The sequence below is a fragment of the Bufo bufo genome, chromosome 9, assembly GCF_905171765.1.
Source record: "Bufo bufo chromosome 9, aBufBuf1.1, whole genome shotgun sequence".
Taxonomy (NCBI): domain Eukaryota; kingdom Metazoa; phylum Chordata; class Amphibia; order Anura; family Bufonidae; genus Bufo; species Bufo bufo.
The window spans coordinates 216,489,708-216,514,395 of record NC_053397.1 but is presented as its reverse complement, the minus strand read 5'-3'; the positions used below and the strand labels follow the sequence as shown (position 1 = coordinate 216,514,395).

Genomic DNA, 24,688 nt, shown 5'->3' with positions numbered 1-24,688 from the left:
CTAAAAGGAGGCAAACTGATGCATTCTGAGCGGATCCTTTTCCATTCAGAATGCATTAACGGCAAAACTGATCTGTTTTGGACCACTTGTGAGAGCCCTGAACGGATCTCTCAAACGGAAAGCCAAAACGCTAGTGTGAAAGTAGCCTTACGCTGCGTTCAGACCTGAGCGTACGGGATGGAGCGCTCTGTATGCGCGATTGTATGCGCGTTTACAGACGCGGCTCCGGAACAAGCGAACGCCCATTGTCGCGCGTTCCCGCTGAAGTCTTTGTACGGGAACGCGCGACAAGACACCCCAAAGAAGCTCCTGTACTTCTTGGGGCGTCGGGCGTTTTACAGCGCGATCGTACGCGCTGTAAAACGCTCAGGTGAGAACCATGCCCATAGGGAAGCATTGGTTCTTGCCTGTTGAGCGTTTTACAGCGCGTAGGAACGCGCTGCAAAACGCTCAGGTCTGAACCTAGCCTCAGTCAGCCAAGCCGTCATTGACAACAGCACGTGCGAGAGCTCCGCATGTGATGATAATAAATGGGACCAAAACCGATTTGATTCTATTTTATCAATTTATTTATTTTTATCTATCTATTATTATTTATGCTATTGGGGTATATTCGTTAATGAGATCTCAATATTTTACATTTTATTTATCTATTTTTATGATTCTTATTTCTATTAGTATTAGACTGTGATATGTATATGTTCTTAATGATAAATGTTAACTTTTTCCGTGAGCCAGTCATTTGTATATTTGTGCTTAAATTGGATGCTTTTTGGTAGAGAGCAGGCTGAGCTCCGGAATATTATCTGGTGAGCCTACCTATTTATGAATTTGTATGATGTGAATATAACCTAAGAACTTTATCACCAATAGAAAGCGGTCCATAACGCTGCAGCACTCTGGCTCCTGAGGTTTGTCCCACCCTGCGACATTACCACAAGTAGTGAAATAATTGAATTTCAATGAGAATAACTTAATGAGCAAGACAGCTAGTATTAAAGAAAGCCACAATGTCAAAAAGACATTGATTTGGAACATTAAAGGGGTTTTCTGGGAGTTTAATATTGAGGACCTGTCCTCATTAAGGCCAGACACAGACAAGCCAGTTCAATGCAAGAAACTTGCAGCGTGTGTAAGAGTGATTCCCCGTTCTGATCTCTGACAGGATCACACCACATTATAATTAGGCTTGAGCGAATCGACCTTTGAATCATGGATCCAAAGTCTATTAGTTCAAATGCCTCAATTTTAATGCTGTTCTGTACAGCATTACAATGTATTGGCTTCCTGGAGCCAAAGTTCGTCTCGCCCAAAGTTGCGAATTACTACTGTATGCATGTCTGCATATTTAAAAAATATTTAAAATTAGCATTCCGAAGTGAGCTTTGGTACTGGCTGGTACTTCGGTACCAAAGCCCACTTTGGTTTCATATTTAAAATTGTTTTTAAATACGCAGATATGAATACAGTAGTAATTCACCAAAGTCTTACGCGACTTCTGGCAAGACAAACTTTGGCTCCACAGAAATACATTGTAATGCTGTATGGAAACAGCATTAAGATCAAAGTATTTGAATGAATTGACTTTGGATCTATGATCCGAAAGTCGATTCGCTCAAGCCTAATTATATTGACTGTGTGCCCATGGGAGACCTCGAATCTACTGAATTGTTTGGACCTAATTCCCTCAGTGTAAATCAAGAGACAGGTCTGGCGGGGACACACAGCAGCATTATATATCAGAGGAGCAGAGGTCAGAACGGGAAATCAAGCGTACACGTGCAATGTGTTTCTCGCATTGAACTTGCTTGTCTGTGTCTGGCCTTAGACTAGTTTCACTCCTCCTCCAATGTGACTTCCAGCTGACAGTGCTGGGAATATGCCAGATCTCTACTGGACCCTATTATACTTATTGATAGCTAACAGCAATATACTGCTAACGCTATGGCCACAGCTTATCTACACCCCTCACCCTTGTCGGGGATGTAAAGCAAAAGGCTTTATATAAAAGAAAGTATCAAAGAAAAAATTTATACAATAATTTAAAATACAATCAAAGATTAATCAATGTGAACCTCAATGATACACAGTGATATGCAGTACCCAAAATTCGCCACTAGGCACCAACACAAATACCAGCGTATACACAGTTCCTCTCAGACAGAAGAAAATATAATGTCCCGACCACACTTTTGAGATATAAAAACTCTAACGTTAATAAGATACGAATCCTTGCTCTGCACAAACTATGACAAATCTCGGATAATGGGGTAGCAATATAAATTATCAAGCCTGGTATTGACTATGGAATGAAATTATTCCAATCAGAGTTCCCCTTTTGTTGCTGTCCAGTTGCTTTTTTTTTTTTTTTTTTCCGTTCTGTTCCTCTCCCTCGTGTGTGTGTGTGTGGTTTATGATCATAAACTCATCAGTTAGACACACCTTCCTAGCTTGGAGTTTTCCAATCATTGTCGGCTAGGCGCGTATATACGATAATGACTGTGATGTCATTGTATTGCCCAAAATGCATTTCTGCTGTTGGTGTAATGTTGCTCGTTTACCCCTAGGTGACACTATTACCTAAGCTATTAGTATCATTCTATTAAGGGTTAAATATCCAAATATGACTCTCACATTCTATACACGTGACCTCTGGAACCTAAACCAAAGCTAGAGGGATTCATTTTGACACAAAACAAACTAAAACACAGATGTTTGGGCACCATTTGAATGTTTCCCATACTACTAAATTTATGTTATAGATAATAATGATGAGCCTTGTTTTCTCATAGATATCTGTGCCTCCTCTGCTACACCAATGGGTGATTGATGGTTAGTTAAAATAACACATCTTACTAAGGGTACTTTCACACTAGCGTTTTTCTTTTCCGGCACTGAGTTCCGTCATAGGGGCTCAATACCGGAAAAGAACTGATCAGTTTTTTCCCATGCATTCTGAATGGAGAGAAATCCATTCCGGATGTCATCAGTTCAGTCACTGAACGGCGTTTTGGACGGAGGAAATACTGCAGCATGCTGCGGTATGATCTCCGTCCAAAATTCCGGATCAGTTGCCGGAATGCCGGATCCTGCATTAATTTACATTGAAATGTATTAGTGCCGGGACTGGTATTAAAAATACCACAATGCCGGCTCCGTCCTTCCGCAGACCGGTAAAAATGTGCAAAAAATATATATAACTGATTCGTTTCTCCGGATGACATCCGGAGAGACGGATCAGTTTTTGCAATGCATTTGTAAGACGGATCAGTCTACACATGCTGTCCGTTTGCATGCAGATGGCCGGATCCGGTAGGCAGTTCCGGAGACGGAACTGCTTGCCGGATCACTCTGCCGCAAATGTGAAAGTACACTAACAGAGTTTACACTTAAACAGTTTTAATAATATAATAGGAATATATGCATTTCTATTGAGAAATTTATAATGACAAATAAACGTCATTAATAATACGTAACAATATAAAACGATACATGTTTCTTATTGATTTTCTTATACAAAACTATGGTTTATTATATGGGTATATAGATATTACAGCTTTTCTGCCTCATTAATAAATACCAAACTGTAGAGGTAATTAGCACCAGCTGCGTCTGGTGAACATCCTTATCCCCCGTCATAAATCCATAAGGAGACAAGGCCTTTTTTTCAAACTGGTACATCCATGAGAAGAAATCTTATCTGAACTGTCCTTCCCATGACCCTCTCTCGGCCATCTTTAAAATACATACATATAGCAATATGGCCTCTTATAGGTATATAGACAAAGTGAAAAAATGCTCCAGCACCAAAGGACGTTTTGTGCAAAAAATCCCGGTCTTTATTAATTCTTCACCAAAATGCAGGTACAGACAGCAACAGTGACACAAGAACCCACTGCTCCCCACGATCTACGCGTTTCGAACGGTGTCGTTCTTACTCATGAGATCTCTGAGATCATGAGTAAGAACGACACCGTTCGAAACGCGCAGATCGTGGGGAGCAGTGGGTTCTTGTCACTGTTGCTGTCTGTACCTGCATTTTGGTGAAGAATTAATAAAGACCGGGATTTTTTGCACAAAACGTCCTTTGGTGCTGGAGCATTTTTTCACTTTTGTCTACTTACCGCTGGACTGGCTTGAGTCCGCCCCGTGCACCGCTACACAGGATCGGAAGGTGAGCTGGCTGTAACCCTTTCTTATAGGTATAATCAAATCCACCATAATTATGATATTTAGATAAATGTTTTATATACTTATGAAAAGCACAACACCCTGCAGCTTTGGCTTGATGGCTGCTCCCATAATCATATACAAAATGGAATAAAAAAAAATCTACAATCAGAAAATCAAAACACTAGAAAAAGGAATATATTTTACTATATTTTTTATAAATTCCCTTTTAGCTTGACATCTAAGCCATGGGTTAGTATCCATAAGTAGTGCTGTGTGGAGCAGGCTGGAAAATTTGTGGTAAAAGAAAAAACAAACGGCTATTTCTCATCCGTATCATTGGGGGACACAGGCTTGACCTTGGGTATAGCTGTTGCCGCTAGGAGGCTGACACGAAGCACGCAAAGTGTAAGCTCCTCCCCTTCAGCTATACCCTTCCTACAGGGACTAAGCTAAATCAGTTTTAGCTTAGTGTCTGTAGGAGGCAGACCTCCCTGGATTAGGTCCGAAGGACTGCCGGTCATTCTCGTGGCCCCCGATTGGCCACGCCAGGTGTGGCTTGCGTCTCTGATCACTCTCCTCGCCGACTAGCCTTGGCATCTTCCTCTTCGGGAGGACCTCCTGTCTCAGGGGCCGATCTTCGGGTCGCTACATTTAACGGCATGGCTGTTGAAGCCGCCGTACTAAAGGCTCGGGGGTTCTCGGAGTCCGTGGTCCAGACCATAATTCATGCCAGAAAGCAGTCGTCTTCCCGGATCTACCACCAGATCTGGAAGTCTTACTTTAGTTGGTGCGAGCGGCAGCAGCTGTCTCCCGTTCGCTTTTCTTTGCCGCAGCTTTTGGCTGTCCTGCAGTCTGGCATGTACTTGGGGCTGGCTTTCGGCTCCCTCAAAGGGCAAGTGTCGACTCTCTCTATTCCTTTTCAACGGAATTTAGCTTCGCTTTGGGCAGTTTGGACTTTTCTGCAGGGATCCTTGGGATCTTAATCTAGTGCTCAACACTCCAGTCTTCACCGTTTGAGCCTTTTGCAGCAAGTGTCGCTGCGCTTCCTGTCTTATAAGGTGTGTGGTTTTTTTTTTTTTTTTTTTTTTTTTTTATATTGCAATCACTTCTATCCCTAGGGTGTCAGAACTCGCGGCTCTGTTATGTTGGTCGCCTTTCCTGGTCCTCCATCAGGATAAGGTGGTCCATCGTCCTGTTCAGTCCTTCCTTCCGAAGGTGGTGTCGGCATTCCATCTGAATGAGATTTTTCTCAGTTTATTCTGTCCGGACCCGTCGCATTCTCTGGAGCAGTCGCTCTGTACTCCGAGTATATCTGTTCCAGACTGCATCTTTACGGCGGACGGATTCCCTGTTTGTGGTTCCCGAACAGCCGAGACAGGGGCTGTCAGCGTACTGTGATAGTGACCGGGCCCCACCCTTCCGGGTGACTGCTCATTCTGCTTGGGCGATGCATCATGGGGCTTCAGCCCTTCAGGTGTGCAAGGCGGCTACCTGGTCGTCTTTGCACACCTTCTCCTGGTTTTACAGAGTTAACAACTTTGCGTCTTCTGAAGCTTCTCTGGGGCGTAGAGTTTTGCAGATGGCGGTCCTCTGAGTGGCTAGAGGGTTTCTTGTTGGGCCCACCCTGGGACTGCTCTGTAATGTCCCAAGGTCAAGTCTGTGTCCCCCAATGATACGGATGAGAGAACTAGATTTTTGTACTTACCGTAAAATCTGTTTCTCTTCCGTTCATTGGGGGGGGGGGGGGGGCAGTTTTTTGTTTAAGGGCCTTTTTCGGGCCTGTGTGGTTCTGGGTTTTCACATAATGTGATTTTCTCATGTCTGGCTTCTACGGCTTTTGCACTAAACTGATTTAGCGTAGTCCCTGTAGGAAGGGTATAGCTGAAGAGGAAGGAGCTTACACTTTGTGTGCTTAGTGTCCGCCTCCTAGCGGCAACATCTATACCCATGGTCAAGCCTGTGTCCCCCATGAACGGAAGAGAAACAGATTTTACGGTAAGTACAAAAATCTAGTTTTTCATAGGATTTAAATTTTTAGAATGCCACAAGAAGGTGAAGTGGAGCAAGCTGAGTAAATTAATGATGCGGTGTGCACTCCTGTGTGTTTTTATGAGCCTACATAAGTCACTGTGCGGAGTGGAAGTCAAGGCAACCTGAACACAAAGGATGCTTAATATGCAATTTCCATTTACATATGGCATAGTGCATACACGTTGGATGATGATTTTTGGTATCTTACCTTATTTTTCCTGGCTGACCATAGTTTACACTGGGGTTAACAAGACCTGCCTAGATATTTTATTACTTTATTGCATTGGGTAGAGGTCCTGCCTTTACAAGGATTACTCCAGTCTGGAAACGCTTTCTTATGAAGGTGACGCCATTTGCAGATATTGTTTTAATTTTTTTTAGCTTTTTTTTTTTTTTTCTGTAATGAAAAAGAAGATGCTGTAAAGTTCAACTTATTATAAGCATGTGTAATGTTTCAGGAAAGTGAGATGCCAATTCATGAGTTGCTGAGACTCTATGGCTACGGCAGCACAGTACCTATGCCTGGAGAAGATGAAGAGGATGAAGAAGAGGAGGAGGAGGAGGAAGAAGAGGAAGATAATGATGGAAACAGCGGCTGTAGTGGAGAACATAAGGTGCTTGAAACTCTTTATTTAAAAAAATAAAAAATGTTTTGTAGGCGAGATACAAATACAAAGCACCACGGTTATAAGCTCGCCAGTGTCTTATAATAATATGATATCTATATTTTTAGGAATACATGCATTTAATTGACCTTTTTTAATAAATTCTCCCATTCCCCCAATGTTATACGATCCATGCTGGATGGAGAAATGCTTAAAGGGGTCGTCCCACAATGGACAAATATCACCTTGCCATGGGCTGAACGTATTTATTTTATTGTGAGGAGGGGGGTGAAGAACTCTGGTCAGATCAGCGCTGGTAACAAATGGCTTTACTTTTTTTATTTTTTTATTCCCAGGATGAAGCCATTAAAGATTCATCTGGTCAGGAAGATGAGACTCGTTCCTCTAATGACGACCCCACACCAGTTACTCAAGAAACGCAAGAAGTTATCCGTCCTCGACGCTGCAAGTATTTTGATGCAAGTAAGTGATGGCTCTTCAGCGTTGCGCTAGACAAAGTATTACAAACTAATTTCTAATGACTTGTCCTGGACTTAAAGCAGCAAAATTAAAACCAGTCTCTGTTTTCACAGATAATGAAATTGAAGAAGAATCTGAGGACGATGAAGATTACATTCCATCAGAAGACTGGAAAAAAGTAAATGTTTTTAAATGACTACTTTTTGTGATGCTGTAAATGTCCACAGGATACACTATAAATATCTGGTAGGTGGGCATCTGAGACCCCAAGTGATGAGTAAAATAGGATTCATCTGCCATTGAGACCAAGTGGAGAGGTGTCCTTACATGTCACTGTCCCATTACCCTGGTTAGCTTTGGACTAGGGGTGGGCGATATGGCCTAAAATCTATATTGCGATATAATTTTAAGCATGTGCGATATGCGATATATATTGCGATATATTGTTTTCTATATTTGGGGGGGCGTGTTTAAACTTTTTTTTACTTTTTATTTAATAACTATTTGTCTCCTTAAGGGCTAGAACGTAGAACCCTTGTCATATTCACCGTAATAGAGCTCTATTAGGGTGAATAGGACTTTACACTCTCCCTGCTGCCCTGTGCTTTGTGCACACAACAGCAGGGAGCTGATCCCTCTCCCCTAAATGGTGCCGACCACAGATCCCCCCCCCCCCCCTCCCCTAAACGGTGCCATCCACAGATCCCCCCCCCCCCCTCCCCTAAACGGTGCCATCCCCAGATCCCCCCCCCTCCCCTAAACGGTGCCATCCCCAGATCCCCCCCCTCCCCTAAACGGTGCCATCCACAGATCCCCCCCCCTCCCCTAAACGGTGCCATCCACAGATCCCCCCCCCCTCCCCTAAACGGTGCCATCCCCAGATCCCCCCCCCCCCCCTAAACGGTGCCATCCACAGACCCCCCCCCCCCCCTAAACGGTGCCATCCACAGATCCCCCCCCCTCCCCTAAACGGTGCCATCCACAGATCCCCCCCCCCTCCCCTAAACGGTGCCATCCACAGATCCCCCCCCCTCCCCTAAACGGTGCCATCCACAGATTCCCCCCTCCCCTAAACGGTGCCATCCACAGATCCCCCCCCCCTCCCCTAAACGGTGCCATCCACAGATCCCCCCCCCCCTCCCCTAAACGGTGCCATCCACAGATCCCCCCCTCTTAAACGGTGCCATCCACAGATTCCCCCCCCCCTCCTAAACAGTGCCATCCACAGCTCCCCCCCCCCCCCTAAACGGTGCCATCCACAGATCCCCCCCCCTCCCCTAAACGGTGCCATCCACAGATCCCCCCCCTCCCCTAAACGGTGCCATCCACAGATTCCCCCCCCCCCCCCCCTCCCCTAAACGGTGCCATCCACAGATTCCCCCCCCCCCCCCCCTCCTAAACGGTGCCATCCACAGATCCCCCCCCCCCCTCCCCTAAACGGTGCCATCCACAGATCCCCCCCCCCCCCCCCCCCCCCCCCCGATGCTCACAGGAATACATTTAAAAACTAATCAGTAACTTTAACTTTATTCATTGGTGATCTCTTTACTGTATACCTTACTAGGTCTTAGCTCCGATAACAGCAGGCAGTGCGGGGGGCGGCGCTCACTCACTGACGTCATGCGCCTGCGCCGCCTAGTGGGAGGACGTCAGTGAGTGAGCGCCGCCCGCCCGCACTGCCTGCTGTTACCGGAGCTAAGACCTAGTAAGGTTGGTATACAGTAAAGAGATCACCAATGAATAAAGTTAAAGTTACGGATTCGTTTTTAAATGTTCTACTGTCAGCGGCGTGGCCCTGTATATTCTAACTAACCCCCAGGCAAGCGTCCCTGTCACCATGGGAACGCCTGGGGGTTAGAATATACCATCGGATTTGAGTTTTCACGCGCTCACTGAGATCGTGAAAACTCAATGATTTACTGTCAGTCCCTCCCCTCCTCCTCTTTTGTCATTGGTGGTCAGCGGCAGCCGCGCACGGTGGGGAGGGATGGACTCTCTCCTTCTCCACTGTGCCCAGTGTGCCAGCTCAGGAGAAGATGGTGCGCGCAGAGAGCGCGATCATATCGCGGTCCGGCGATATAGGCGATAAGCTCAAAATCCATATCGTGGCACAAATTTATATCGCATATCGCCTATATCGCCCACCCCTACTTTGGACATTGCTGTAATAAATGATTAGTCTTGGTTAAGTATAAAGGTATTGGTATATGAGCTTTACTTTTTTCCTCCCAGGAGATTATGGTGGGGTCTATGTTTCAAGCTGAAATCCCAATTGGAATCTCTAGATACCGAGAAACAGAAAAGGGTGAGTATTTACCTGGGCAATAGTCTTAAAAAGCTTTAAATGTAATAATATATATTTTTATATATATTTTTTTCTTTTATTACCTTGGTAATATCAATTGAATTTGGCCAAACAAATCTGGTCGCTGGCTTTCCGGATCCTGTTACCCGCTGTATAGATGGAATGGGTTGGCAACAGAGACTGGTTAATGCCAGTGGATAGGATGTTTGATTTTACTTTAACGAGTGAAATGCAGTGTAGCTCCATTTTAAATAGGATGAAAGTGTGTGTCCATTAGTGGTAGATTTGAATCTGTCCTAGTTTTGTTTTGTGTACTTAGTGATAAAAATGATTTCTCGCCCATATTCCTTGGGGGACACAGGAAACCATGGGTATAGCTCTGCTCCCTAGGAGGCGTGACACTAAGCGAAAGCTGTAAGCCCCTCCTCCATCAGCTATACCCTTCAGCCTGGAGAAGAGACTGCCAGTTTTTGCTTAGTGTCCAAGGAGGCAAGACACCCCCTGCTTATGCAGGGTTGTTATCCTATGATTTTTATTTTTTACGTATTTGTTGTTTTTAACTCGGTTTTTTGTCTACCTACAGGGACAACAGAGGCGCATTAGACCCCTCTGTTTCTCCCGGGGTTGAGTTGCGCCAGTGCCGGTAATTCCGCACTGCCGCCTCCCCCACAGAAGACAAGGTGGACCAGGGCAGCCTCGCTCCCCTGCGTCCCGCCAGCTCAGGGTCGCCCGCACGCCAAGTCCCTCCCCCGGCTTCCTGCCACCGCGGTGCCAGGAGCTGAAGGGGCGACCCCGCTGGATGGACTGAGGGCGAAGACAGCGTATGGTGAGAGTGGCTGCTCCAGCCTCCCCTTCCTCCCTCCCACCGCTGCTACCAACATGGCCACTGTTACATGACCACTGCAAACCCGCCCCACGCCCCCCCCCCCCCCCCCCCCGCATATCGGGACGTTACCGGGCATAGTTGGAGGGCAGTCTATCTGGGCAAGTCCTAGAACGCTGCCTTACAGGGGACGGCTGCAGACTTGCAAGCCGTCTGCTACATCTAGGCGCGGTGGGAGCCGTTCTCCTGGCATGAACGGCGCCATGTCATGGCCGGCACTTCAACATCCTTGGGGGTTAAAATCATTTTGCCGCGCGCGCGCGGCTCTGCTTCGGCTTCAGCGCGGCAGAGGGGGGGCGGAGCTTCCTTACACATTCAGCTCCGTGCTGCTGCGCTCCGCTACTTCCGGGTTCATCTCTCTGCCGTGCGATCCTGAAGCCTTTCAGCTCCGTGCTGCTGCCTCTCCTCCACAGCCTCCTCAGTCTGTTCCCCTTACAGCTGCCGCTTGTATCATCGGGTCTGGTAGGACTGTTTAACCCCCTCCGTGCCACAGTACTGTTGCTTTAAAGTGCAACATCTTTCCACCATGTCAGACCCTTCTGCAGCCGCCAAGCCATGGTACCATGCCTGTACCGCTTGTAGGGAACCCTTTCCCCGGGGGCAGTCTGATCCGCACTGTACTGCATGCCGAGCTCCACCGCAGCCTCAGTCGCCCGCTGTGTCGCTCCCTGCTTCCTCTGACCCGCCTGACTGGGCTAGATCCCTGTCCCAGGCCGTGGAAAGCCTCACTCATGTCGTGGGCCGCCTAATAGACAGGCCACCTACCCCGCAGGACGCCACTCTGACTGTCGCGCCCTCCGGGTCCACTGCTTCTGCCGCTGCAGCGGGTTCATCCTCTCCTAGTGACCCCTCCCGAGCTAGGCACTCTCAGAAGCGTATTAGAGTAGAGCGAGCCTCCTCCTCGGATGCCTCCCTCTCCCCGCCACGCGTGCGCACCCAGACGAGCCTCTCCTCTCCAAAGGATTCGCTCTCTGAAGGTGAATTGGCGGCTTCAGATTTGGAAATGGACTCGGCCCTGCCGTCCAAGCTAGCCTCAGCGATGGCTCAACTCATCTCTGATATACGTGACACCTTTAAGGTGCAGGATGACCCCCCTAGCTCGGACGCAGCTAGCGTCTCCTTTATCAGACCCAGGCAGGCCTCAAAAGTCTTTCCAATCCACTCTGATTTCTCCTCCGTGGTGTCTAAGGCTTGGGCTCGCCCGGACGCCCGTTTTGTCAACCCAAAGAAGCTGGACATTTGCTATCCTTTTCCAGCCGATGTCGTGGCCACCTGGTCTTCCCCACCCAAGGTAGACCCCCCTGTGGCCCGGCTGTCAAAGAACACGGCCATCCCTGTTCCCGACGGGTCCTCTCTTCAGTCAGCGGAGGACCGTCGCATGGAGACCCTGTCCAAGGGCATTTTTGCTGCCTCCGGTTCTGCCCTCAGACCGGTTTTTGCCTCTGCTTGGGCAGGGAAAGCAATCTCTGCTTGGGGTACGCAGCTGGAACAGGAGTTGGACTCGGACATCCCCATCCAGGACCTACGTTCCTTGGCCCAGCTTATTATTCGGGCCGGGAATTTTGTCTGCGAGGCCTCCCTTGATGCGGGAGCCCTTATTGCGCGCTCCTCCGCCCTGGCAGTTGCCGTCAGGAGGGAGCTCTGGCTGAAGGTCTGGAAAGCGGACGCTGCCTCCAAACGTTCCTTGGCGGGGCTACCGTTTGCGGGTTCCCGCCTTTTCGGGGTCCGCTTAGACGAACTTATTTCAGAGGCCACGGGTGGTAAAAGCACCCATCTTCCTCAACCCCAAGCCAGGGGCGCCCCCCGCGGACGCCCTGGTGCGTCTCGTTTTCGGTCCTCCCGCAGGGCCTCTGGGGCTCCCACCACAGCTGCCGCTTCGGCTCCTCCCCAGGACAAGCGTAGGAAGCCGTTTTTTCGGGCGCAGCCCTCCTGGCGCAAGCCGCAGGCTGCCCGCACACCCGCAGCAAAACAGTCCTCTGCCTGAAGGCGCGCCCCCACCCACCCGGGTGGGGGGCCGGCTCCTCCTTTTCAAGGACGTCTGGATGGCTCACGTCTCCGACGCCTGGGCCCTCGAAATTGTGTCCTCCGGATACAAAATCGAATTTGCATCCTTCCCTCCGGATCGGTTCTTTCGCTCCCGCCCCACGCGAGACCCGAAAGACGCGGCCGCGTTCTCCGCGGCCGTTCAAGCTTTACTGGACAGGGGGGTGATTACCCCCGTTCCTCTAGAGGAAAGATTCCAAGGGTTCTACTCGAACCTCTTTGTAGTTCCCAAGAAGGGAGGTTCGGTGCGGCCCATTTTGGACCTCAAAAAGCTCAACCGTTTTCTCCTCCTTCGACGGTTTCGGATGGAGTCCCTCCGCGCCGCGGTGGCTTCCCTGGAGCAGGGAGATTTCATGTCTTCCATCGATATACAGGATGCCTACCTCCATGTTCCGGTAGCCCAGTGTCACCATCGCTTCCTTCGATTCGCCGTGGGGGATCTCCACTTCCAATTTGTCGCCCTTCCCTTTGGACTGGCAACAGCCCCCCGGGTGTTCACCAAGGTCCTGGCCCCGGTTTTAGCCTTACTCCGTTCCAGGGGTGTTTTTCTGCTACCGTACTTGGACGATATCCTCATCAAGGCTCCGTCCCTTTCTCAAGCGGTTGCCAGCGTGGATCTCACTCTAGAGACTCTGGCGAGGTTTGGTTGGGTCATCAACTTCCCCAAGTCCTCCCTTCCCCCCTCCAGACAACTCGTCTTCCTGGGAATGCTTTTAGACACGGGAACGGCGGAGGTACGTCTTCCCTCGGAAAAACGTCTGATCCTCCGTGGGGCGGTTCGGGGTCTCCTTCTCCACCGTCGACCGTCCTTCCGCTTCTGCATGCGGGTATTGGGGCAGATGGTTGCCTGCTTCGAGGCGATCCCATTTGCGCAGTTTCACTCCCGCCCTCTCCAACGGGCGATCCTCTCCTCCTGGGACAAATCGCCGCAGTCTCTGGATCATCCCTTCCATCTGTCGCCTCCGGTGCGGTCATCTCTCCGCTGGTGGTTACAGTCCCCTCTTCTGGGCAGGTCCTTTCTGCCACTCAACTGGTTGGTGGTTACAACCGATGCCAGTCTCTCGGGCTGGGGAGGCGTGTTTCCTCCCCGATCCGTCCAGGGCATTTGGTCTCCATCGGAGTCCAAACTCTCGATCAATGTCCTGGAACTGAGAGCGGCCCTTCTGTCTCTACGACACTGGACTCATCTGCTGAAGGGTCATCCAGTTTGTGTACAATCAGACAACGCCACGGCCGTGGCGTACATAAACCACCAGGGGGGCACTCGCAGCGCTGCAGCGATGCGGGAGGTCACCAGCATTCTCCGTTGGGCGGAAGCCCACGTCCCGGCCCTATCTGCAATTTTTATTCCAGGGGTGGACAATTGGGCGGCGGACTTCCTCAGTCGCACCACCGTCGACCCCGGCGAGTGGTCTCTTCACCCGGAGGTATTCGAGGCCATTTGCCTTCGTTGGGGCATTCCGGACGTGGACCTCATGGCCTCAAAATTCAATCACAAGGTCCCCGCCTATCTGTCCAGGGCCAGGGATCCGGGAGCTTGCGGAGCCGACGCCCTCGTTCTTCCTTGGCGAGGCTTCGCGCGCCCATACATATTCCCTCCCATCCCTCTCCTGCCCAAGGTCCTTCGGAAGATCGCGGCGGAAGGCGTCTCGGTGATTCTGGTCGCTCCGGACTGGCCCCGCCGGTCTTGGTATGCCGACCTCATGCTGCTCCTGGCAGACGCGCCCTGGCCACTGCCCGCCAGGGAAGATCTTCTCTCTCAGGGACCGATCTTCCACCCGCGTTTAGGGTCCCTACGTTTGACGGCGTGGTTGTTGAGACCACCGTCCTGACACGTAGGGGTTTTTCTGCGGATGTCGTCCGCACCATGATCCGCGCCCGTAAGCCGTCCTCTTCTAGGATCTATTATAGGACCTGGAGGACTTTTTTGGGGTTCTGTACCGATCTGGGGATTCCTCCGCTCCGCTTTTCTCTCCCCACCGTTTTGTCCTTCCTGCAGAGCGGACTGGCCCAAGGTCTAGGCCTTAGTTCTTTGAAGGGTCAGGTATCTGCGCTGTCCATTTTGTTTCAGCGCCCACTGGCCCCCCTTGGTCCTGTCAAGACCTTCCTTCAGGGCGTGGCTCACGCGGTTCCCCCGTATCGCCCTCCGGTACCGCCCTGGGACCTGAACCTGGTTCTCTCAGCGCTCCAGGCTTCTCCTTTCGAGCCTCTGCGGACGGTTTCCTTGCGACTTCTGTCCTGCAAGGTTATTTTCCTTGTAGCCATCACCTCTCTTCGGAGGGTGTCCGAATTGGCTGCACTCTCCTGTCTGGAACCTTTCATAGTGTTCCACCAGGACAAGGTGGTTCTTCGTCCGGTCCCTTCCTTCCTTCCTAAGGTGGTCTCCGCCTTTCATCTGAACGAGGACATCGTTCTCCCCTCTTTGTGTCCTTCCCCTTCCCATCCGCGGGAGAGGAAGCTTCATCGCCTGGACGTTGTCAGGGCGCTCAAGATTTACCTGGAAGTAACCAGCTCTTTCAGGCATACTGACTCGCTCTTTGTGGTCCCGGAAGGGTCGCGCAGAGGGATGGCGGCATCCAAAGTTGCTATCGCTCGTTTTGTCAAGATGGCTGTTACTGAGGCTTATCTCGCCAAGGGCAGGGTTCCTCCCCTTGGTGTTACCGCTCACTCCACTAGAGCGGTCGGGGCTTCCTGGGCTCAGAGAAATCGGGCTTCTTCGGAGCAGATTTGCAAGGCGGCCACTTGGTCCTCCTTGCACACCTTCACCAAGTTCTACAGGGTGCATACTCATGCGTCGGCTGACGCTGCTTTAGGCCGTCTGGTGTTGCAGGCGGCAGTGGATTGATGCCTCTGGCGTTGGTTGAGTTTGTTCTGGTCCCTCCCTTCTGGGACTGCTCTGGAACGTCCCATGGTTTCCTGTGTCCCCCAAGGAATATGGGCGAGAAAAGGAGACTTTTGTATTACTTACCAGTAAAGTCTCTTTCTCGCTCTTCCTTGGGGGACACAGCACCCGCCCTTCATTGGGTTACAGTTGTGGTTCCGGCTTGGTTGCCCCCGTTGGGGCTCGACAGTTCTTTTTCCGGTTGGTGGTTATCTTTCACTACTTGGACACGCAACTGGCAGTCTCTTCTCCAGGCTGAAGGGTATAGCTGATGGAGGAGGGGCTTACAGCTTTCGCTTAGTGTCACGCCTCCTAGGGAGCAGAGCTATACCCATGGTTTCCTGTGTCCCCCAAGGAAGAGCGAGAAAGAGACTTTACTGGTAAGTAATACAAAAGTCTCCTTATTGTCTGTAAAGTGCTACAGAATATATATATATATATATATATATATAACTATTTAAGTTAGTAAAATAAAAAAATTGTTCAGATTTTTAGCTTTTTGTTATTGCAGTGTATGAAAATGACGACCAATTACTGTGGAACCCAGATTTTGTAGTGGAGGAAAGAGTGATTGAGTTTCTGAATGAAGCATCAAGAAGGACTGGGGAGGAGAAAGGTTTGGATGCTATCCCTGAAGGAGCACATATAAAGGACAATGAACAGGTATGTTTATTCTTCTCAACTTTTGATGGATGTGTTCAACATGCTAACATATTGCGTAGCTTTTACTATAGTTGTCCAGGTACATAGGTTTTGTGAAATAATTGATAACTGCCGCCATAATACAAAAAAGAGCCCCAACTATGGCAACACTTGCTTGCACAGCCAGCATATACACGTACTGTACAATTTTACACTGCCATCATTTTTTTTGGTGGACTGTCCTTAACCACTTAAGGACCACAGGTTTATACCCCCCTAGTGACCAGGCCCTTTTTTACAAATCGGCACTTCACAACTTTAACGGTTTATTGCTCGGTCATGCAACTTGGCATCCAAATGAATTTTACCTCCTTTTCTTCTCACAAATACAGCTTTCTTTTGGTGGTATTTGATTGCTGCTGAGATTTTTCGTTTTTCTGATATTAATCAAAATAGGCCGCAATTTTCTTTAAAAAAGTGTATTTTTAACGTTCTCTGGTTAAATTGTTCAAATATAATTACATTTCTATACAAGTTTGTGTCAGAATTTATTGTGCTACATGTCTTTGATTTAAAAAAATGCAATAAGTGTATATTTATTGGTTTGCGCAAAAGTTATAGCGTTTACAAACTATGGTACAAAAATGTGAATTTCCGCATTTTGAAGCAGCTCTGACTTTCTGAGCACCTGTCATGTTTCTTGAGGTGCTAGAATGTCAGGATAGTATAACTACCCCACAAGTGACCCCATTTTGGAAAGAAGACACCCCAAGGTATTCCGTGAGGGGCATGGTGAGTTCATAGAAGATTTTTTTTTTTTTTTTTTTTGGCACAAGTTAGCGGAAATTGATTATTTATATATTTTTTTTTCTCACAAAGCCTCCTTTTCCGCTAACTTGTGACAAAAAGTTCAATCTTTCATGGACTCAATATGCCCCTTATCGAATACCTTGGGGTGTCTTCTTTCCAAAATGGGGTCATTTGTGGGGTGTTTGTACTGCCCTGGCATTTTGAGGGTCTCCGCAATCAGTAGATGTATTGCCAGCATTAGGAGTTTCTGCTATTCTCCTTAGGCCTCATGCACACGACCGTTGTTTGGGTCCGCATCCGAGCCGCCGTTTTGGCAGCTTGGATGCGGACCCATTCATTTCAATGGGGCTGCAAAAGATGCGAACAGCACTCCGTGTGCTGTCCGCATCCGTGGCTCCGTTCTGCTTTGCGGACAAGAATAGGCATTTATATTGCCGGCTTCCGTTCCGCAAATTGTGGAAGGCAACACGGGCGCCTTCCGTTTATTTGCGGATCCACAGTTTGCGGACCGCAAAAAACGGCACGGTCGTGTGCATGAGGCCTTATATTGAGCATACGGGTAATGAGATTATTTTTTTTTTCGTTCAGCCTCTGGGCTGAAAGAAAAAATGAATGGCACAGATTTCTTCATTCGCATCGATCAATGTGGATGAAAAAATCTCTGCCAGAAAATGTGCAAAAAAAAGAGGGGAAAGGACATGGGAGTGCTTGCAAAGTAAAGCTGCGATCGCTAATAAAGATCCAAAAAGCTCAAAAGTGATCTTTATAGGGCCGCAGCGATTTTACAGTGTGTTTTTGCAGTGATCAGAAAAAAAAAAATTGTCACTGCGGTGGGGCGGACTGAACGCAAGTGTGCGCTCAAGATCAGGCCTGATCGGGTGAACACTTCGTTTTTTGTAGAGCCTAAGGAGACCCTAATGTACTGATATAGATCTGAATGCGATCAGTCTTGATCACTTGCAGATACTATATAGTACTAGTGCTGATTAGTCGCTGATTAGCGTCATCGCTGTCGCTAATCAGTGAGTGCGGTGGGCTGGGCGCTAACTACCTAACAAGTGGCTAACTGGCGGTGATAAGGGACCCTTAGGCCCCATTCACACGTCCGCAATTCTGTTCAGCATTTTGCGGAACGGAATTGCAGACCCATTCATTTCTATGGGGACAGACTTTGTCCCGCTCGGATCCGAAATTGCGGATCTGCACTTCTGTTCCGCAAAAGTATAGAACATGTCCTATTCTTGTCCATAATTGCCGACAAGAAAAGGCATTTTCTATATAGTTCTGGCAATGTGCGGATCCGCAAAATGCGGAAAGCACATTGCCGGTGTCCGTGTTTTGCGGAAACATTGCCGGTGTCCGTGTTTTGCAAAACACATACGGACGTCTGAATGGAGCCTTACAGGGGGGTGATCAATGACAGGGGGGTGATCAGGGAGTCTATATGGGGTGATCAGGGGTTAATAAATGACGGGGGGGGGGGTGTAGTGTATTGTGGTGCTTGGTGCTACTTACAGAGCTGCCTGTGTCCTCTGGTGGTCGATCCAAGCAAAAGGGACCACCAGAGGACCAGGTAGAAGGTATATTAGACGCTGTTATCAAAACAGCGTCTAATATACCTTTCTGATGCGATATTTTTATTATTATTTTTTTTTATTATTTATTTATTTTTTAACATCTACAGCCTGCCAGCGAATGATCAGCGCTGGCAGGCTGTAGATCAACTTGTGAACTGCGCGATCCTGTGAACGCGTGCTCACAGGAAATCTCTGGTCTCACGAGATGACGCCAATAGGCGTCGCTTAGCACTGCCGCCCGGACGCCTATCGGCGTTACGTGTGCGGCAAGCGGTTAAAAAAACAAGCATTAAACTATTTAAATAATGTATATGATCAGAGAGGAAATTCCTGTTATGATCTAAACATTGCGGGTTGAAGTCTGGTTACAATATTTGCTCCCTTGTCCCACAGTTTTACTTTCATTTTTACCTCTCTTGTGGGTTGTTTTAAAGGGGTACCCCCTCCGCCCTTTTCTTTTCTCCCCTCCCTTTTCCAGTGCCGAGCTCAGGTCCTTCCTGCTGTTTATTTTTCCCTGGCTGCAGAGGTGACCTTCAGTGTGCACAGTTCACAGCTGCAACCAATCACTGGCCTCAGCATTGACACCTCTTGTTCTTCTGGGGCCAGTGATTGACTGCAGTGATGGACCTGTATGATCACAATGTTAAACGCTGCAGCTAGGAAGATGTCCGCAGCGAGGAGGGCCAGAGCGTAGTGCTGGAAGTGGAAGGGAGAGAAGAGGTGAATGCTGATTGTTTTACCACATTTACAATGGCTGCCAGAATTTTTGTTGAACAGCCCCCTTTAATTTAAAAAAATGTAATGTGATGTCTAGTAATACATGTTCTCTTAAAACTAATCTAGGAATCTTAGAAGTTATTTTAAAATTTTATGTCTGTGTCCAGTTTGATAGATTTTATTAAAGAAAACTCCACTATTAATTATGACTCCTAAATTGCCAATTACTGTTTCTCAGGCCCTTTATGAACTGGTGAAATGTAATTTTGACACAGAAGAAGCTTTGAGAAGATTAAGGTTTAATGTGAAAGCAGCACGTGGTAAGCAACCGGTCTTGTACTATGCCGCCAAACTTCTCAGTAAATGCTCCTTTACCATGGGCCACTGAGCGGGGCAAATATGAGGAAGGGGCACTCCTAGGAACGCTCCTTACAGATAATTGCTCTGTGTAAAGATGCTGATACGCTAGTTCATTGGGTAAAAGCATCACTGCTGTGGTCACCTAAGTCGTCATTTCTGAGCAGCAGATCCGGCTGTCAAAATAACGATGTACTGCCCAGAAACACTGAATGTATACGCTACAGCGGAGGTGATTGATGCGTGTAAATGTATCTTTCACCTCCTGTAATGAGCAGCCAATTATCAGGAAAGAAAGATTTGTTTCTCATAATTGCCTGCTGTGCCGACTGGTGTATAGGGGCCTTTAGAGGAGCTATCACACTGTGCTTTGCAGCATATCAAGAGGATATCCCGACATACACTTTCAAAAGATGCCACTGTATAGTGTAGTATTATAGGCATAGTGGTATTTGTCACTCCTAGGATCCCATGAAAAAAAAAAATATATATATATATAATTTTACATACATACACACATATTTTACATACATACACACTGTATGCTATACCAGCCACAAAGAAGGTCAAAATGGCATTTTTCTTATTTTCTGTGAATGGGCACATATGGATACATTTGACGCATGCACAGGAAGGTGATTGTGTGATCCATAGGCCTTCATTCATTTGATGGAAGCTAAGAGTGTCCGAAGACAGACTAAACGCAAAACACAGTGTGAAAGCAGCCTAAAATGCAATTGATATAGATTGCTTGTAATAAATCTTTTTTATGGCAAAAAGTGAAATTGAAACAATCTCTTGTTTTTGTGGCTCTTCTTCCCCAGAAGAACTTTCTGTATGGACTGAAGAAGAATGCCGGAATTTTGAGCAAGGTCTGAAAGCATATGGAAAAGATTTCCATTTGATACAAGCAAACAAGGTAGCAATACTGCTGGAAGTTGGAAGTGCAGCTTATGCGATGGAGATCCTGCCACTAAGGCCTCATGCATACAACTCTATCCATTTTGCAGTCCACAAACTGTGCATCCGCTAATCACGGATCCCACTCATGTGCATTCCACATTTTACTAGAACTGGCTATTCTTATCCGCACAACAGACAAGTATAGGGCATGTTCTATAATTTGCAGAATGGCCACATGGATGTGGACAGCACACAGATGACATCTGTGTTCTGTCCCCGTTTTTTGTGGACCCATTGAAATGAAAGGGTCTGTGTGCGATCCGTAAGAAATGTGGATCAGACGGGGGCCAAAACTACGGTTGTGTGCATGAGACCTTACCTTGCTATACAAGGATCCTTTGTATAAGGGCTCGTTCACACGAACATATTTTGCGTTCCGTATACGGGCCTATACGGAACCATTCATTTCAATGGGTCTGCAAAAGATGTGGACAGCACTCTGTGCGCTGTCCGCATCCGTTGCTCCGTTCCGTGGCCCTGCAAAAATTTTGTCCTGTCCTTTTCTTGTCCGTTTTGTGGACAAGAATAGGCATTTCTATAATAGGCTTCCTGTTCCGTTCCGTGTTTTGCGGATCCACAATTTGCGGGCCACAAAAAACTGCACGGTCATGTGAATGAGCCCTAAAGTGGAGCGTATAATATAGACAAATATACTTGCTAAGTCTAAGGCCTCATGCGCGCGACCATATGCATTTTGTGGTCTGCATGATGATCCTTGTGCTTTCTGCATATGCATGTCCGTTCTGCAAATGAATGAACATGTCCTATTCTTGGCCACAAAATGCAGTCTACAAAAAAAAAAAAAAAAAAAGCAACACAGACATAATCTGTATTTTGCATATCACCGTTTTGCAGACCGGAAAATACATATGGTGGTGTGCATGAGGCCCAAGGCTGGGTTTACATTGCGTTAAATAGATGCCATACTGAAGCATAAGTCACTGTAGAATTTTAATGTTAAAAAAAAAACAACTTTTTTTGCTGGGCTCTGCAGGATGGAAAAGCATAGCGAACTATGCATTTGCATCCTTTTTTTCCCCCTCAACATATATGTAAAATGTAGGACAACCACGTTGTGAACCCAGCCTTAGATTTTCAGTCTACTGTATAGAAAATACATTCAGATTCACATTTTACGGTCATCAGAGGGCCAGGTGTCTAACTTTTTTGAATATTTTCTTTTAACGTTTAAAAAAAAATCGGGCCCCTCACAATTACAGTATGTTGTCCTTCTTTGTCACTACCCTTTAGGGTCCATTCACACGTCTGTATGAATGGGTCCCCATCCGTTCTGCAATTTTACAGAATGGGTGTGGACCCATTCATTTCAACGGAGCTGCAAAAGATGCGGACAGCACACTGTGTGCCAACTGCATCCATAGTTCCCTTCTGCGGCCCTGCAAAAAAGATAGAGCATGTCCTATTCTTGTCCACAGCCACGGACAAGAATAGGCATTTATATCGCAGGGCCGGCCATGTGCGGTCCGCAAAATGCGGAATGCACATGGCCGGCGTCCGTGTTTTGCGGATCCGCAATTTGCAGACCGCAAAACACTTGCAGACGTGTAAATGGATCCTTATGCAGAGAATACACGCTGATGTAAAAGCAGAATGTGATACTATATACCAAAATCCACAGAAGTGCAGCGGATGATCTCCACGTTTTCATTTGTTGTCTAGGTGAGAACACGATCAGTTGGAGAATGTGTGGCTTTTTACTACATGTGGAAGAAGTCGGAGCGGTATGACTTCTTTGCACAACAAACAAGATTTGGCAAAAAGAAGTACAACCTACACCCTGGTGTAACGTGAGTGTCTTGTATAATTAGCTGGTATTTCCTGTGTGTATGTTTTCCAGTTTAGAAAAAGTACTGACTCTATTTGACTTCTCTTTGTAGGGATTATATGGACCGGCTTCTGGATGAAAGTGAAAGTGCCGCATCTAGTCGGGCTCCGTCCCCACCACCTACTACCTCTAACAGTAGCACCAGCCAGTCTGAGAAGGAGGATAGCACAGCTGCCAACACTAACCAGAATGGTAAAAAAATAAATATAGATATACGGATGTTAAAGGATAACTGTCACACTTAGACCCTAATTTCAATTTTCATATATGTAGTTACTAATAACATGATATTCCAGAATCAGTTACTATTAGACTGACTTACCCCATATTTAATAAGATTCAGCCCTTAGCAACCAGTCTGCATAAAACTGCAATCTCATTATTCAGTTAAGATGGCCGCCACTGCCCTCACCCTGAGGCTAATCCCGCCTGCCCTCACTAGCCAGTAACAATAGCCCCCCAGAAGTGTCAGTAACCAGAGCCCTCCCCCTAAATGGTTACTCTCCTGCAGCACAAAGGGGTCCTCTTACCACATGTTGCTTTCATTTATACACTGAACAGATGGCAGATCTCCATTCCCTGGTCTGCGCTGCTCCAACTCTGCATTCTCCAGCTCTGCTGAGTGAGGGAGCGTCTGCCAAGTGCAGGGACAGGGAGAAGTGCACACAGCCCAGGCACGGTTATCAGCTGCTGGGGAGGACCTGGCTTTAATCATTTACTTACAGTCCCTGGCTGTCAGTAATGTGACCTTGCACGCTGCCTGCTTCTGCGTCCTCCGTCCTGACCATACCTAGCAACCCTATTTTAAGCACAGGTAAAAGCAGACAGTACAGGGAACAAAGCTGTGGAATTAAGGGGTAATTGAATACACAGTGAAAAGTGGAAATAGGGCCACCAAGGAGATATTAATCACCACAATCCAATACTCCCAACAAAAAAAAAATAGAACAGTTATACTTTAAGTTCTGTTTTTGTTTTAATATTTACAGAAGTATATGCGAATACTATGTAAGTATATATGCAATAAAAACATACGAATGGGTGAAATTGTGGTCCAAAGGATACCAACCTAAGAGACCACAGTGGCTTAAACGGGGTCTGTCAAGTTTCTGGTATTTTTGAGGGCAGGGGTATGGGAAATTCCAGTGTGAACAGAGCCTAGGTTTCAGAAATGAACTAAGTTACTATGTTTGGCAAGGGAGCACATTTGGGAACAAATTCCCTAGAGCTGTGATGGCTAACCTCCGGCCCTCCCGCTGTGTTAAAACTACGACTCCCTAGAGGGGGGGGGGGGATCTAAATCTGGCCCCTGTGCTGGTGCATTACACCTTCCCACCCTAGGATGGAGTGGCTCTGGGCTTGTTGAAAGAATAAAGAGTGGATTCAGGTCTTCGTCCAGTTTCTCCTTATCTAATCCTTCATAGTCTATGGAGAAGAGAAGCTCTTCTAACTAAATCTAGGACCCTCCTTCGTGGTTCTTATAGCAGCCACAGGGCCTTTTCTTTATGGTATGTTCTTAGTACTGTCCCGTGACTCCCTTGCAGCTCCTCATGCCTCTAAACAAATAATTTTAGGATGAGTGTTGTCTCTAATTTTATTTTCTGAATTCCTAGGGGTCGCTGTTAATGGTCCTTCTGAGGTCTCCACCTATAAAGATGATGCCACGCTAGGAGGAGTTCACCTAAATGGCCCCAGCGCTGGAGAACCATCTTCAAACGACACAGACACCAATGGCTACAACCGTGACACTTTATCCAGTGATTCCAAATCGAGCCATGCTAACAGCAGCTGTGATAAAGAGCTGGATGACACCAATGAACGCTCCGCAAAGAGACGGCGGGTTGACAGCCCTGGAAAAGACAGTCCCGGATCATCGGAAATTTCTCAGGAAATATTTTCACAAGGAGAGGTTTAAAGTATGTTCCTCCTCGCCCGTCAGTGGTTGAGACATTTTTGAAGTATGTTTTTAGGGTTCTCGAAATTTCAGGGTTCAACTGGTTATTTAACAAGCTCTATTTTTTTTTTTTTTTTTTATATATATATATATATATATATATATATATATATATATATATATATATATATATATATATATATTTTTTCATTGTTTCTTCTGATCCAAAAAAAACATTTCAGCCACATTGTTTTGGGATTTTATATTATCTTTTTGAGAAATAATGGAAGGACCTTCAGAATGTAACATTCATATACCACAACATAGGCGTGAATAGTTGCTGGTACCATAGTATTTACATTTTCTGCATTATTTGGGAAGAATTATTATTTTTTATTTTGTGTATATATATATATATATATATATATATATTTTTTTTTTTTTTTTTCATTTTATCTTGCCGGATTTGAAATTGCTAAGA

The 24,688-nt window shown here is 47.1% G+C and overlaps 1 protein-coding gene across 2 annotated transcripts in view; it reads left to right on the top strand.

The window, feature by feature from the left end:
- The window catches only part of MIER1 (MIER1 transcriptional regulator), a 50,321-nt gene extending 25,963 nt beyond the window's left edge, over positions 1-24,358 (top strand). Inside the window, exons 4-13 of one of the 2 annotated variants that reach the window (XM_040408507.1) lie at positions 6,663-6,818; positions 7,166-7,292; positions 7,403-7,467; positions 9,522-9,594; positions 15,913-16,064; positions 19,386-19,467; positions 20,332-20,423; positions 22,148-22,275; positions 22,366-22,505; positions 23,927-24,358. In XM_040408507.1, the coding sequence (XP_040264441.1) occupies positions 6,663-6,818; positions 7,166-7,292; positions 7,403-7,467; positions 9,522-9,594; positions 15,913-16,064; positions 19,386-19,467; positions 20,332-20,423; positions 22,148-22,275; positions 22,366-22,505; positions 23,927-24,228 (1,317 nt within the window). In that variant the 3' untranslated portion in view covers positions 24,229-24,358. Of the gene's footprint in view, positions 1-6,662; positions 6,819-7,165; positions 7,293-7,402; positions 7,468-9,521; positions 9,595-15,912; positions 16,065-19,385; positions 19,468-20,328; positions 20,424-22,147; positions 22,276-22,365; positions 22,506-23,926 lie in introns of both variants that reach the window. The other variant, XM_040408506.1, reaches the window with a different exon arrangement.
- The last annotated feature ends 330 nt before the right edge of the window (positions 24,359-24,688 follow it).